This window comes from Neomonachus schauinslandi, chromosome 10, assembly GCF_002201575.2.
Source record: "Neomonachus schauinslandi chromosome 10, ASM220157v2, whole genome shotgun sequence".
NCBI classification, from domain to species: Eukaryota; Metazoa; Chordata; class Mammalia; order Carnivora; family Phocidae; genus Neomonachus; species Neomonachus schauinslandi.
Genome location: NC_058412.1, coordinates 65,243,004 through 65,256,556, shown reverse-complemented (window position 1 = coordinate 65,256,556; position 13,553 = coordinate 65,243,004). Strand labels below are relative to the sequence as shown.

Genomic DNA, 13,553 nt, shown 5'->3' with positions numbered 1-13,553 from the left:
GAGCATCTGACTCTTGATTTTGGCTCAGGTCATGATCTCAGGGTCGTGAGTTCGAGCTCCACGTCAGACTCTGCACCAAGTGTGGAGTCTGTTTGGGATTCTCTCTCTCCCTACCCTTCTGCCCCTCCCCTATGTTTGCACACATTCTCTCTCTTAAAAAAAAAAAAAAAAAGATTAGTTGACCATATAGTTGTGGGTCCATTTCTGGGTTCTCTGTTCTGTTCTATTGATCTGTGTCTATTTTTGTGCCAGTACCATATTGTTTTGATCACTGTAGCTTTGCAATATAGCTTGAGGTCCGGAATTGTGATGCCTCCAGGTTTCCTTTTCTTTTTCAGGTTTGCTTTGGCTATTCGGGATCTTTTGTGGTTCCATACAAATTTTAGGATTGTTTGCTCTAGCTCTGCAAAAAATGCCAGTGGTATTTTGATAAGGATTGCATTAAATGTGTAGATTGCTTTGGTAGTACAGACATTTTAACAATGTTTGTTCTTCCAATCCATGAGCATGGAATGTTTTTCCATTTTTTATGTCTTTCTCAATTTCTTTCATCAGTGTTCTTTATTTTCAGAGTACAGATCATTCACTTCTTGGGTTAGGTTTATTCATAGGTATCTTACGGGTTTTGGTGTATTGTAAGCTATTTCAAATCCTTTTTGAAGATGGGGTATAAATCAAACATTCCTTCACTCTTCCAAGCTGTGGGCTACCTCCACAAAAAAAGAGAACACAAATCACACACACGACTGGGCCTCTAAGCAAATGAAGGGTTCTGAATAGAACATTTAGAAGCCAACTCATCTGTGTGCAGCTGCCCTGGACTTCTGGAAGAGGCACATTCCTTCCGTCTTCCCCTGTGCTTGCCAGTGGAGTTTACAATGTGGCCCTATGTGGTGAATTACTTATGACTCTGGCATGAGGAATCATCCTTTATTAGGGCAGCAGGACAGTCTTCTGCATTCTTACTTTCTGCTTAGGACCTGAAACTCTTTCCATTTTATTTTTCTTACTGACACAGTTGTAGGCAACTACTCTACAGATTTAACAAGTATCTAAGGGAAAGATAGCAGAAGTATCCATTAATGTCCTTAATGTAGGTTTTGACATTAACTGAACATTGATATGCCATCATTCATCAGTTTAGAACTTTAGCCACAAGAGAAAACCCACTGGTGTTTTTATGACATCAAGAAATTAGATGAAAACTAAAACGTGCTCTTGAAAAAAACCATTTTTCCAACTATCTAAATATTTGGCATTGGATAAACACAAAATAGTCCTTTTTTCTGTGTGGGAAATGTAATTTGTAATACCTGCTCTCAGTTTTCTTGTCAGTTTTCTCTAGCATCTTCTCTCTAAAGTTTTTATTAATGATTTAGAATCTGTGGGGATTTTCCTCCAAGCAAGAAATCTTTGGATGCTTAATGTCTTTTATGGTTATCGGGTCTATTTCTCCTCTTGGTGTTAAGCACATTTTCTCTCCTTATATATCTAAACTTTTATCTCTCTGTCCTAATTGTTCCTGATAACTTCTAGTGATGTACCTTGGCCCTAATGTCCATGTGTCACTTTGGACTTTCAAAGAAATGAAGAGAGAATGTTCAAGTATCAGTTCCTCTCCTTTCCCTGCCTGTCAGTGTAGGGCCCATGTAATGGGCATGGAGATGCTCTGTCCTGTTCTTTTAACTTATTATGGAAAATTTCAAAGTAACACAGAAGTGGAGGAAATAGCATAGTGGACTCCTTTTCACCCAGCTGCATCATTCTACAGATGGTACAAATCTTCCTCCCCTCATTTTTTTTCTTTTACTTACTTTTTTGCTAGAATATTTTAAAGAAAATTTAAGACAGCGTGTCTTTTGACCTGTATATACTTCATTAAGCATTTCTAACTTAAACATTATATTTTTATTTTATTATTTAATTGAAGTATAGTTGATATACAATATTGTTAGTTTCAGGTGTACAACATAGTGATTTGACATTTATATACATTTTGAAACGCTTACCATGATAAAAGTAATTATCTGTCACCATCCAAAGTTGTTAAAATATTGGCTGTATTCACTGCTGTACTTTTCATCTATAACTTATTTATTTCATAACTGTAAAGTTGTACTTCTTAATTCCCTTCAGTTATTTTGCCCATTCCCCAAACCCCATCCCCTGTACAACCACCAATTTGTTCTCTGTATTTATGAGTCTGTTTCTCTTTTGTTTCATTTGTTCATTTGTTTTGTTTTTTAGATTCCACCTGTCAGTGAACTCTTATGGCATTTGTCATTCTCTGTCTGGGCTATTTCACTTAGCATAATACTCTCTAGGTCCATCTGTGTTGTTGCAAATGGCATGATTTCATTCTTTTTAATGGCTGAGTAATATTCTAGTGTGTGTGTGTGTGTGTGTGTACCACATCTTCCTTGTCCATTCATCTTTGGATGAATACCTGGGTTGCTTCCATATCTTGGCTATTGTAAGTAATGTTGAAATAAGCATAGGGGTGCATAGATCTTTTGGAATTGGTGTTTTTGTTTCCTTTGGGTAAATACCCGGTCATGGAATTACTGGGTCCTATAATATTTCTATTTTTAATTTTTTGAGGAACCTCCATACTGTTTTCCACAGTGGCTGCACCAGTTTATATTCCCCCCCAACAGTGCATGAGGGTTCCTTTTTCTCTACATCCTCGCCAACACTCGTTATTTCTTATATTTTTGATAGTAGCCATTCTGACTGGTGTCAGGTAATATCTCATTGTGGTTTTTATTTGCACTTTTCTGGTGATGAGTGATGTTGAGCATCTTTTCATGTGTTTGTTTGCCATTTATGTCTTCTTTAGAAAAATGTCTATTCAGGTCCTCTACCCACTTTTTAATGGGATTTTTTTATGGTGCTGAGTTCTATAAGTTCTTTATATATTTTGCATATTAGCTCCTTATCATATATATCCTTTGCCAATATTTTCTCCCATTCAGTAGGTAACCTTTTTTTTTGTTGATGGTTTCCTTTGCTGTGAAAAATATTTTTATTTTAGTGTCCTGATATTTATTTTTGCTTTTGTTTCTCTTGCCTCAGGAGACATACCCTTAAATATGTTGTTGAGGTCAATGTCCAGGATATTGCTGCCCATGTTTTCTTTTATGACTTTTACAGTTTCAAGTCTTTAATCTATTTGCATTTATTTTTTTCAAGTCTTTAATCTATTTGCATTTATTTCTGTATATGGTATAAGAAGGTGGTCTTGTGTCATTCTTTTGCATGTAGCTCCCCAGTTTCCTCAGCACCCTTTGTTGAAAAGGCTGTCTTTTACCCATTATGAATTCTTGCCTCCTTTTTTGTAAATTGACCACATAGGCATGGATTTATTTCTTGGCTCCCTATACTGTTCCATTGATTTATATGTGTGTTTTTGTGCCAGTACCATACTGTTTTGAGTACTATAACTTTGTCGTGTATCTTGAAATCTGGGATTTTGATAACATCCTGCTTTGTTCTTTTTCAAGATTTCTTTGGCTATTCAAGGTCTTTTGTGGTTCCATGTAAATTCTAGTTCTGTGAAAAATGCTATTGGTATTTTGATAGGGATTGCTCTCAATCTTTAGAGTGCTTTGGGTACTGTGGACATTTTAATAATATTAATTATTCTAACCCATGAGCATAGCATATCTTTTCATTTGTTTGTGTCATCTTCAGTTTCTTTCATCAATGTCTTATAGGTTTTAGAGTATAAGACTTTAACCTCCTTGGTTAAGTTTAATTGTAGGTAACTTATTCTTTTTGGTACAATTATAAATGGGATTGCTTTTCTTAATTTCTCTTTTTGCTACTTTGTTATTGGTGTATAGAAATGCAACAGATTTTTGTGTACTAATTTTATATCCTGCAACTTTACTGAACTCATTTATTAGTTCTAAGTAAGGCCATATATGAAAAACCCACAGCTAACATCATACTGAATGGTGAAAAACTGAAAGCTTTTCCTCTAAGATCAGGAACAAGACAAGGATGTACACTCTTACCACTTTTATTCAACATAGTACTGGAAGTCCTAGCTGCAGCAATCAGACAAGAAAAAAAGAAATAAAAGGCATCCAGATTGGTAAGGAAAAAGTAAAACTGTCACTATTTGCATATGACATGATCTGATATGTAGAAAACCCTAAAGACTCCACCAAGGGTTCCTCCATGTCTTCTCATGGCTCGATAGCTCATTTCTGTTTATCACTGAATGGTACTCTATTGTCTGGATATACCACTTTTATTTTATTTTATTTTTTTACTTACCTGCTGAAGGACATCTTGATTGCTTCTAAGTTTTGCCAATTAGAGTTAAAGCTGCTGTAAACATCTATGTGCAGGTTTTTGTGTTAAATTTATACCTTGGTTTTTGTTGTTTATAAAATCATTTATTCCATTATATTTTTCAGCTGTTTTTTGCATATGTTGAAGTTGTTGATTCTGCACTTAATTTTGTATGCTGTAGCTTGACTAAGTTATCTTGTTTGTAATTGTTTTTACATTATTTTCTTTTGAGTTTTCTAGATACATAGTTGCATCATCTGCAAATAGAAATAGTTTCACCTCTTCCATTCCAGCTCTTATGCCTTTAATTTTTAAAATCTTACCTATTTGCACTTGTTAATATGTTCAATACAAGGTTAAACGGCAATGGTAATAATCTTGTTCCTGACTCCACTGGGAATGACATTAAGTAAGAATCTGACTTTTGAGTTCACACACACAAACACATCATGCATAAGCTACTGTTTCAGCAGTTTCTGTTTCTAAAGGATAATGGCCCACAACATCTGGAGAGCCAGCCCGTGTATAGTTGTTCTTGAATGAATCTGGGTTTTTCAATGAGAGTGCCTTGGATTAATAGATGACATCCTTTCTCTTCCCATGGATGTGAGCTAGAGGCTTCAATTTCTAGCAAATACATTTCTAACTGCAATTCTCTTTAACCTGAAGTTATGCCTTCCACAGGAAAGAATATTACATTTGAAGCTTCTCATTAATATGACAGCAGTGTCTTCCCCTTTTTCCTATATAAGACCTCTATATCCTGAGAACTGCAATCTTATGATAGTGGCATTAATTTTATCTTATGGAGACATTCTGATCCATTATAAATATTTCATTAATTTGTTTAGAGCATAAGTGAGTAGACTTTGGTAGCAATATGAGGGTTAGAAGAGAGGGCTCCAACATGCAAAGAAAGGTCAAAGCTAATGATTTTAATATAGACCTTATGTGTATTTTAAATTACTTTCTAATTTACTTGTCCTGTTAGATGTATTTAATGAAAGTTAGACCAAATGTATGCTTTTAATAAAACTCTGTATCAAAGCTTCATGACAACTAGATTTTTTTTTTCTATTTGTCTCTTACAGAGGGCATAAAGACAAGATATTTGTGGTTAAGTGTAACCCACACCATGTTGACAAACTGGTTACAGTTGGGATGAAGCATATCAAATTCTGGCAACAAGCAGGTATTGTTGTTTGGGTTTATCGTTTATGTGGTTGAAAGCTTTAAAAAAAAATCTATCTGAAAAAAAGCCCACCACCATTACCTAGCCAGTCTCTGCAATTTAAAATTAAAATGTTCCTGGAAGACATGCTCTTCCAAATTCACTTTGAGCTGCTTAATGTCCAAGCTGTAAAACTCAAACACTCTATCTGATGCTATGCATGTTTGTCATATCTAGAAAGCTTTGGGAAATGTTCTGTAAAAACAATTATTTTTATATTTAATCATCTGTTCTGAAAGCTGTAATTATGTTGGACCACTGAACAGGAAATAAAATAATCACTTTGGTTGAGTGGATAACATTTTCAGTATTTTGAGGGTTCTTTTATTACTTTATCACTGAATGTAAACATGAATTAAACCCCAACACTATACACAACAGGTGATCCAAATAAATTTTTGTGCATTATAATATCGATAATAAGGATGAGTGAATAAGCATATCAAAACATGCAAGGACATCCTATTCTTCTCACTAATAAACCAGACCTGTTATTGGGATTGTGAATTCTTAGTATTGGCTTAGGTACCATGCACACGTAATCTTGCACTGGACAAAATGTAAACACGCAACTGTTCCAGTGCTTTCTGCTTTTAAAGAAAAGATAGTGGCACCCAACATGTCTGGAGAGCCAGTCTATGCGTAGTTTTCTGGACTAGGTCTGGGTTTGTCAGTGCTTGTCAGGAAGTACAGGGAAATGTGAACATCTCAAGGACAAATCTGATGTACCTTTTCCTACACAGTGATTCATTTTCTCACCCTAAAGTTCCCATGACAAAAATCGAGGCAAAACATATGTCACATGTTCACATTTTTCATTACTGCTAGTGTTGTTCGCATTCTCTTTGGTCAGCATTCATGAAGACTTTCCTAGCTAGCCCAGGCACTGAGTCCCTCCTCCACTGGCTGGCATGGAACTGGCACTGAACCTTGGTTAGATGAATGTCCTGTTGGAATGAGATGCGTAAGGACAGCCTCTCTCCAACCAGAACCTAAGTTCATTGAATGAAGAAACTCCTTCTTCTCATCTTTATACCCCAGCATTGACCACTGTATCTACCACAAAGGGGGGATTCAATAAACATTGAATTAATGAATGTGTAAATGAGAAACCCTCTTAGAATATTTTTGTTTATGATGTTTTCTGCCATCTTTATACATCTTTCCATATACATATAACATAGACACACTGGGGATTTCATTGAAGACAGTCATTCCAGATGCTCATAGAAGGTGTCAGTATGTCAAAAAAATAATAAATGCTCTTGGTCCACTTCAGGTGGGGGCTTCACCTCTAAAAGAGGAATTTTTGGAAGTGCTGGAAAATTGGAAACAATGATGTGTGTTTCTTATGGGCGAATGGAAGATCTAGTGTTCTCAGGAGCAGCTACTGGAGATATTTTTATTTGGAAAGATATTCTACTACTAAAGACAGTGAAAGCTCATGACGGGCCTGTGTTTGCTATGTATGCATTGGATAAGGTATGGCATATTTTCATCATTAGCTGTCTAAAATTATAAATTAGTCTGAGGAAGGCCCACACCAGCAGGATGCTTGCTTGTCTCTAAAGCCTGTCTGAATTGGGAAATAGTTGTCATGAATGGAGAGGAGTACAAATATTTTTAAAAATTCTTTCATTTATAATTATTTCTTTATGGGCAGTTACTACTTTTTTCATACTCATTCCTCCTAGCTCTCAGCCCTGAGAGCCCCTTAAGAGGTGTTGAAATAATGTACAAACCCAGTAGCAGACAAGTCCTGAGAAATGTTTCAGCATTCTCTTCCTCCTTTGTACACAGCAAGCAAAGACCTCAAAGTACCAAGTGGTTCGATTATTGTCCCACTCATCAATTTGACCAAAAGTTTAGTTGATAACCAGTTTGTTCCTGTGTAGACAGGTTCAACTTTAACAAGAGTGTTAGAGTGAAGTCTTGGCTTTGTGTGTATTAGGGTTTTCCAGAGAAACAGAATCCGTAGGACATACAAACACATACACATCTACCAAAAAAAAAAAGATTTATTATAAGGAATTGGTTCGTGCAGTTATGGAGGTTAAGCATTCCCACTGTGTCCTCTGCAAGCTGTAGCCCCTAGGAAGCTGGTGGTGTAACTGAGTGCGAATCCAGAGGCCAGAGAACCAGGGCTGCCACTAGTGTGCCTCTCAGTCTGAGGATGGGAAAAGAGGAGATGTCCCAGCTCGATCAGTGAGACAGAAAAAACAGGGATGAATTCCTCCTTCCTCTGCCTTTTGTTCTATTCAGGGTCTCAAAGAATTGGATGATGCTCGCCCCCATTGGGGAGGGCAATCTACTTTATTGAGTGCACCAACTCAAATACTAATCTCACCTGGAAACACTCTCCCAGACACATACAGAAATAATATTTAATGAGAACACCCTGTGACCAGTCAGGTTGACACAAAATTAATCACACCTGCTCTATTTCCACTTAAGCTCATCTTTGTTGTCCAGCCACCTTCCTGCCTTACAGTGTTTTGTTGTTGTTGTTGTTGTTTGTTGTTTTTTAAAGAAAGAGCACACTTATTGTCAGTACTATGAAAATACCTTGTTCAACTACTTTGCCAGAAAAATCCATTTTTTATTCACTGCCAGCTTGCTGGTGGTACCAGTTTGTCTACTCTCTGACCTCTGAACAGCATAAGCCACCCAACAAACCTAACTAAGCCACGCCTCATTTTGCATTTCCCTGTTCCCAGGTAAATATGCTGATCCCAGTACTGAAGTAGGTTCTTGTTAGATGTGCAACTAAAATGGTAGTTTTAGTGGTTAAGCTGTTTTTTACTGGTGAATTTGTTTTGGTTAAAACTGTACGTTAGACAAGATGAAAGTAGAAAGCAAAATCTGAAGAGGTCTCGAAGTTGATGTGCTGTAACTTGTTTAAACTCTTTCACTGCTTGATAAGTTAATCCGAAACATCATGTAAAATACCAGGATGTCACAGTCTAATTTGAATATAATTTGGGGATTGAGTCTCCCCTACAAATCTATAATGAGAATATAGGTATTTAATGTAAAAAAAACTTCAAAATATTATTTCCTTGTGAACTTCATTGAAATAAAGGAAACTAAAAGTCTCCAAGAAAACAATTACTTAGTATTTTTCATTGAAAAAAGGTTTTTCCTTAGAGCAGTTGGTATATATAATTTCCCAGAAAGAAAAACTAGTAAAGCCAAGAAATCATAAGCTTAGAACAAGAATAAAGATCACTGTTCAGTAAAACACAAAAACAAAAAAAAACCCTAATATGTTAATCATTTTACTTTCCAAGTTTTATAAAACTTAATCTGGATTTTAATTATTATGGGCATCGATGTCCATTGAACAAAATAGGATGGTTGTGTTACATGAACTGCCTAAGTTTCTCTTAAAAGATAATGATGTTTTCTCCTGGAAGTAAATATATAATTTGAACATATTTAATAATCATTTTTAATTGCAATGTTAATTCCAGTTCATTCAGTAGGAATAGATGAGATACCAGGAACTCTGCCAGGCTTTCCTGTTCCTTAGGCGCCCACATTTAAGTGGGGAACAGAGCACAGAAACGGCCATCCAGGATGGACCTACGGTGCCAGATACCAACCAAAGTTCTGAGGAAAGTGTGGGGAACACACACTGAGAATGTGCTTTATCCACTAGAGAAGTAGGGGAGGGATGCTTCTAGGAAATATTATATTAATATTACTTGTAATCAGGCTTTTCAGTCTCCTATACTTAGGAAGGAAACACAGACAAAGCTGCTTTTCCCAAGGGGAAGCCCTTTACAGGTCAGGTGGGCAACCTGTCATTTTGATGTATATTTCATTCTTCCCGTGTGTGTCTTCGCAGGGTTTTGTAACAGGTGGAAAGGATGGAATTGTGGAACTCTGGGATGATATGTTTGAAAGATGCTTGAAGACTTATGCCATTAAAAGAGCAGCATTGTCAACCAGCTCAAAAGGTGCCACCCCCAAATATGTGATTGGAATCTTTCTTTCCACAGGAATGGAAAAGATGGTACCGAAGTTCATGGACACCCATTACTAAATCGGTTCTCCTTCTTCTGCAGTTAGACCTCTCAGCCCCTTGTAGAAATATCAAGGATGATTGCCTAGTACCTAGTACTTCTGAACTACAAAGACAGAGTATATATGATTATGAGGCTTGTTGTTGTTGTTCTACTAAATGCACTATTTACAATATTAAGTACAACATTTCCCCCCTCAGGCTTGCTTTTGGAAGATAACCCTTCAATTCGTGCCATCACTTTGGGACATGGACATATCCTGGTGGGAACAAAAAACGGGGAGATCCTGGAAATTGATAAAAGTGGCCCAGTGACGCTGCTTGTTCAGGTACTGTGCACATATGCTAACGCACAGTGCCCATCACAGTGGGGACTTGGGTGAGGCCAGGGGGCTGCTTAGGGTGCAGTGTTGAAGTATGCACTCAGTCTCAGGGTCGTGCAACTGCTGTATGGATGACTTATTGCTATATAACAAATTGCCACAAATCTAGCAGCCTAAAACAATACATGTTTATTATCTTAGCTTTCTCTGGGTCAGGAGTTCAAGCATGGCTTGACTGGGTCCTCTGCTTAAAGTTTCACAAGGCTACAGGAAAGGCCAGGGCTGCAGTCTCATCAGAGGCTCACCTGAGGGAGGATCTGCTCCAAGATCATGCAGGTTGTTGGCAGAAATCACATCCTTGTGGTTGTAGGACTGAGGGTTGCATTTCTTGCTGGCTGTTGTATACATTCCTTGCCACATGGGTTCCCCAGCATGGCTGCTTGCTTCCTTGAAGCCACGAAGGGAAAGAGGAAAAAACAGGCACTGGTCTTATGTGACATAATCATATCATCAAATGCATGTAATCAGGGACATCCATACCCTTTGCCCTATTTTATCAGTTGGCAAATAGTGATAGGTCATGCAACACTTGAAAGGGGGTGATTACACAGGGGGTGAAAACCAGGATCATGAGGGTCACTTCATGAATGTGTCCACCACAGTCTTCCCTCTGGCTGCAATTATTACTGTCCCTACCATATGCAGAGTACATTCCCCCCCCACCCCCAAGAGTATTATCCCATTACAGTATCTGCTCAAAGTCCATAACCTCATTGTCTAAATCAAGTCCAGGTGTGGAGGAGGCTCTTTAGGTATTTTTTTTTATCTGTCAATCTATAAAACTATCAGGACAAATTATTTTCTCTACTCACACCAGATACACAAGTGTCTCCTTAGATTTTTTGCCTCATTCTAGTCTCCATCTTGGTGCATAAAAACACATGACCTACTTCTTGCCCTCCATCTCCCCTCAAGAATTATATTCAGGTAAAAATCACATTACAGTAACATCAACAGAATCCTCAAAGATCAGTGAAGTGATAAAATCTCACTTGAGGAGGTGAGACTGTGGAGGTGACAGATAGTCCTACCCAATTTGGTGATGGACAGATCTTATTTGTAGATGGAAGAGACTCAGGTTGGGATGAGGGTGTACATTCAGAAGCTGGAGTGAAAAAAAATATGCACTGGTTATAATAAGCTTCAAGACTTCTGTGGGTCCAATAGAGAAGCTTCACCTCCTTCTCCTACAGGCTTGCTATATTAGAGATGAACCCCAAAATCCCACTGAGAGTGGCCCTTGGATTTGCTTCATCATGGGAACAGGTCTGCACACACACTGTGGTTCAGAACACTGTGAGGTTTTAAAAATGCATGTGCCCAAGTCCCACTCAGGATATCCTGAATAAGAATGTGTTTAAAGAAGAATTCTGTGTTAAAAACAAACCTCAAAAGCTCTGTAGCTAGGGGTGCCTGGGTGGCTCAGTCGATTAAGCATCTGCCTTTGGCTCAGGTCATGATTCCAGGATCCCGGGATTGAACATCACATTGGGCTCTTTGCTCAGCGGGACCCTCCTTCTCCCTCTCCCTGCCACTTCCCCTGCTTGTACTCTCTCTTTCTATCAAATAAATAAATAAAATCTTTAAAAAAAAAAAAAAAAGAAGGAAGGTAAGATTCCAAGCCCATTCCTATACCACTTAAGAAACTTCCAGCCTGTCTTGCTCACTGTCCATTCCTATGTTATGCAGAAATTTAGTCCCATTAGATAGGGAAATGCCATGTTTAAGTCAATATATGAGGCAGTGATTTAAAAGGGTCTCAGAGCACGCAACCCTGTCCTCAAGCAAAATGTAAAAGGGACTTGGTCTGGGAAAGACCTCCAAGCACATCCATTCTGGGGGGAAATTGGGGTTGACACCTGACCCATCCTCTGACCATGACCTTTGGGATGAGAGGCTTCTGAAGGGAAGAAAACTAGAAAACTAGGGATGTAGGGTACTCCAAATCCAATAAATTCAAAGACCGTATCTACACCCTTTGGCCCTTCTCAGATATTTGAATGTCAGCTCTATTTGGAACTTCTGCCAAATTACTGTTTTGCTCAAACAGTTTCCCTGTTAAACCAGAATCATCCAGTTTCTCTTCAGAAAGCCACCTGTTCCCTGAAGCAGTCCAAGTACAAACACCTTTCAGATGCTGTGTATGGTCTTCCTTTTTGCTTTACTAAGCAAAGCCTTTTTCTAAGTAGACACTAAACGCAGAAATTCAGTGAACGGTCTGGTCTGTTTTATTGTTCTGTGCACTAATCTATTCTTTACACTGCTTTATTGAGTGATAAATTACAGGAATCAGTCATTTTCTCCCTAATTGTTCATTTTTTGAACACTTTTATTTCTAAGCCATTTATGTGTGTGATAAGATACAGGTATATGGAATTGGCCCAATGCCTATTAAGCACCTTTTAGTTTTCTGATATTCACTGGATAGAATAATGTGTGAACAAACACTGAACCTGAGTTATTCTCAGGACACTTGATATGAAAACTGAGCTTTTGTTTTGCCAAATGCTATGCATTCAAAGGACTAAAATTAATAAGAATATTGCTGTCCAAACTTAAACTTATACACTGTTATGTGTCACTTGTATCTCAGTAAGACTAGAAAAGAAGAGAAATATAACAACCAAATGCAATGCATATGCCTTAATTTGATCCTGGATTTTTTTTTTAAGTAATTACTTTTTTGGGGAAAAAATAAAGAATATTGCTGTCCAATCCCTCTGACAGAGATAGGTGGTTACCTACATCTTTTAGAACATGGGTTTATTCATAAAGGTGCTTTGTGTCACGATCAAGCCGTTTTGCAAGTGTATATGTGCCTATATATACTGTGTTAACTCAGTATCAAGCCAAGAGGATCAAATGAGGGTATTTTATTATTTACCCAGATGTTTCTAAAAGGAAAAACATTTGGCATCATATAAACAAAGCTTATGAGCAACGAGTCCATGTTTTGCTTTACAAATGAAGATTTTGGCATATGTAGGCCCAGCTTTAGATTTAAGTTCAAATGAAAAAAATTATTCAGTGCTTTCATTTTGGTTTAAGAAAGCTCAACCTGTGTTTATTCATGTGTGAACCTGCTGGGTCTACAGCACGGTGCTACAGAAGGGCTAGCCAAGAAGCGCGAACCGAGTTTATATGGCCTTGTTTCCTCTCCCACAGGGGCACATGGAGGGAGAAGTATGGGGTCTGGCAGCCCACCCTCTCCTGCCCATCTGCGCAACGGTGAGTGATGATAAAACACTTCGGATCTGGGAATTATCCTCCCAGCACCGTATGCTGGCTGTTCGAAAACTCAAAAAAGGTACGTGATACCACTTTACACATCTGTCAAAGTATTTACCAACAACAGAATGTGTTGCGTTCATTCATTCACTCAACTAATATTTACTGAGTGTACCTGGTACATGACCCCACTTATGCTAGGTAATGGGCATTCAGTGTTCGTTGCTACAGATAGAAATTCCAGAGAGCTGGCCTGATCTATTACTTCCTTCATTTTCCTTGCACTGCACACACGTTTGCCACCTGGGGGCAATATGTCCTTCTTCTTCTCCTGGTGGAGATCTGTGGGAGTCTGTTGAAACCCATCAGCTTGTAAAGAATG

At 37.9% G+C, this 13,553-nt stretch overlaps 1 protein-coding gene across 1 annotated transcript in view; it reads left to right on the top strand.

The window, feature by feature from the left end:
- The window catches only part of EML6 (EMAP like 6), a 263,656-nt gene that overhangs the window by 187,699 nt on the left and 62,404 nt on the right, over positions 1 to 13,553 (top strand). The window contains 5 exon segments of the mRNA XM_044918715.1: positions 5,394 to 5,494; positions 6,813 to 7,015; positions 9,384 to 9,495; positions 9,762 to 9,889; positions 13,109 to 13,250. Of these exon segments, the coding sequence (XP_044774650.1) occupies positions 5,394 to 5,494; positions 6,813 to 7,015; positions 9,384 to 9,495; positions 9,762 to 9,889; positions 13,109 to 13,250 (686 nt within the window).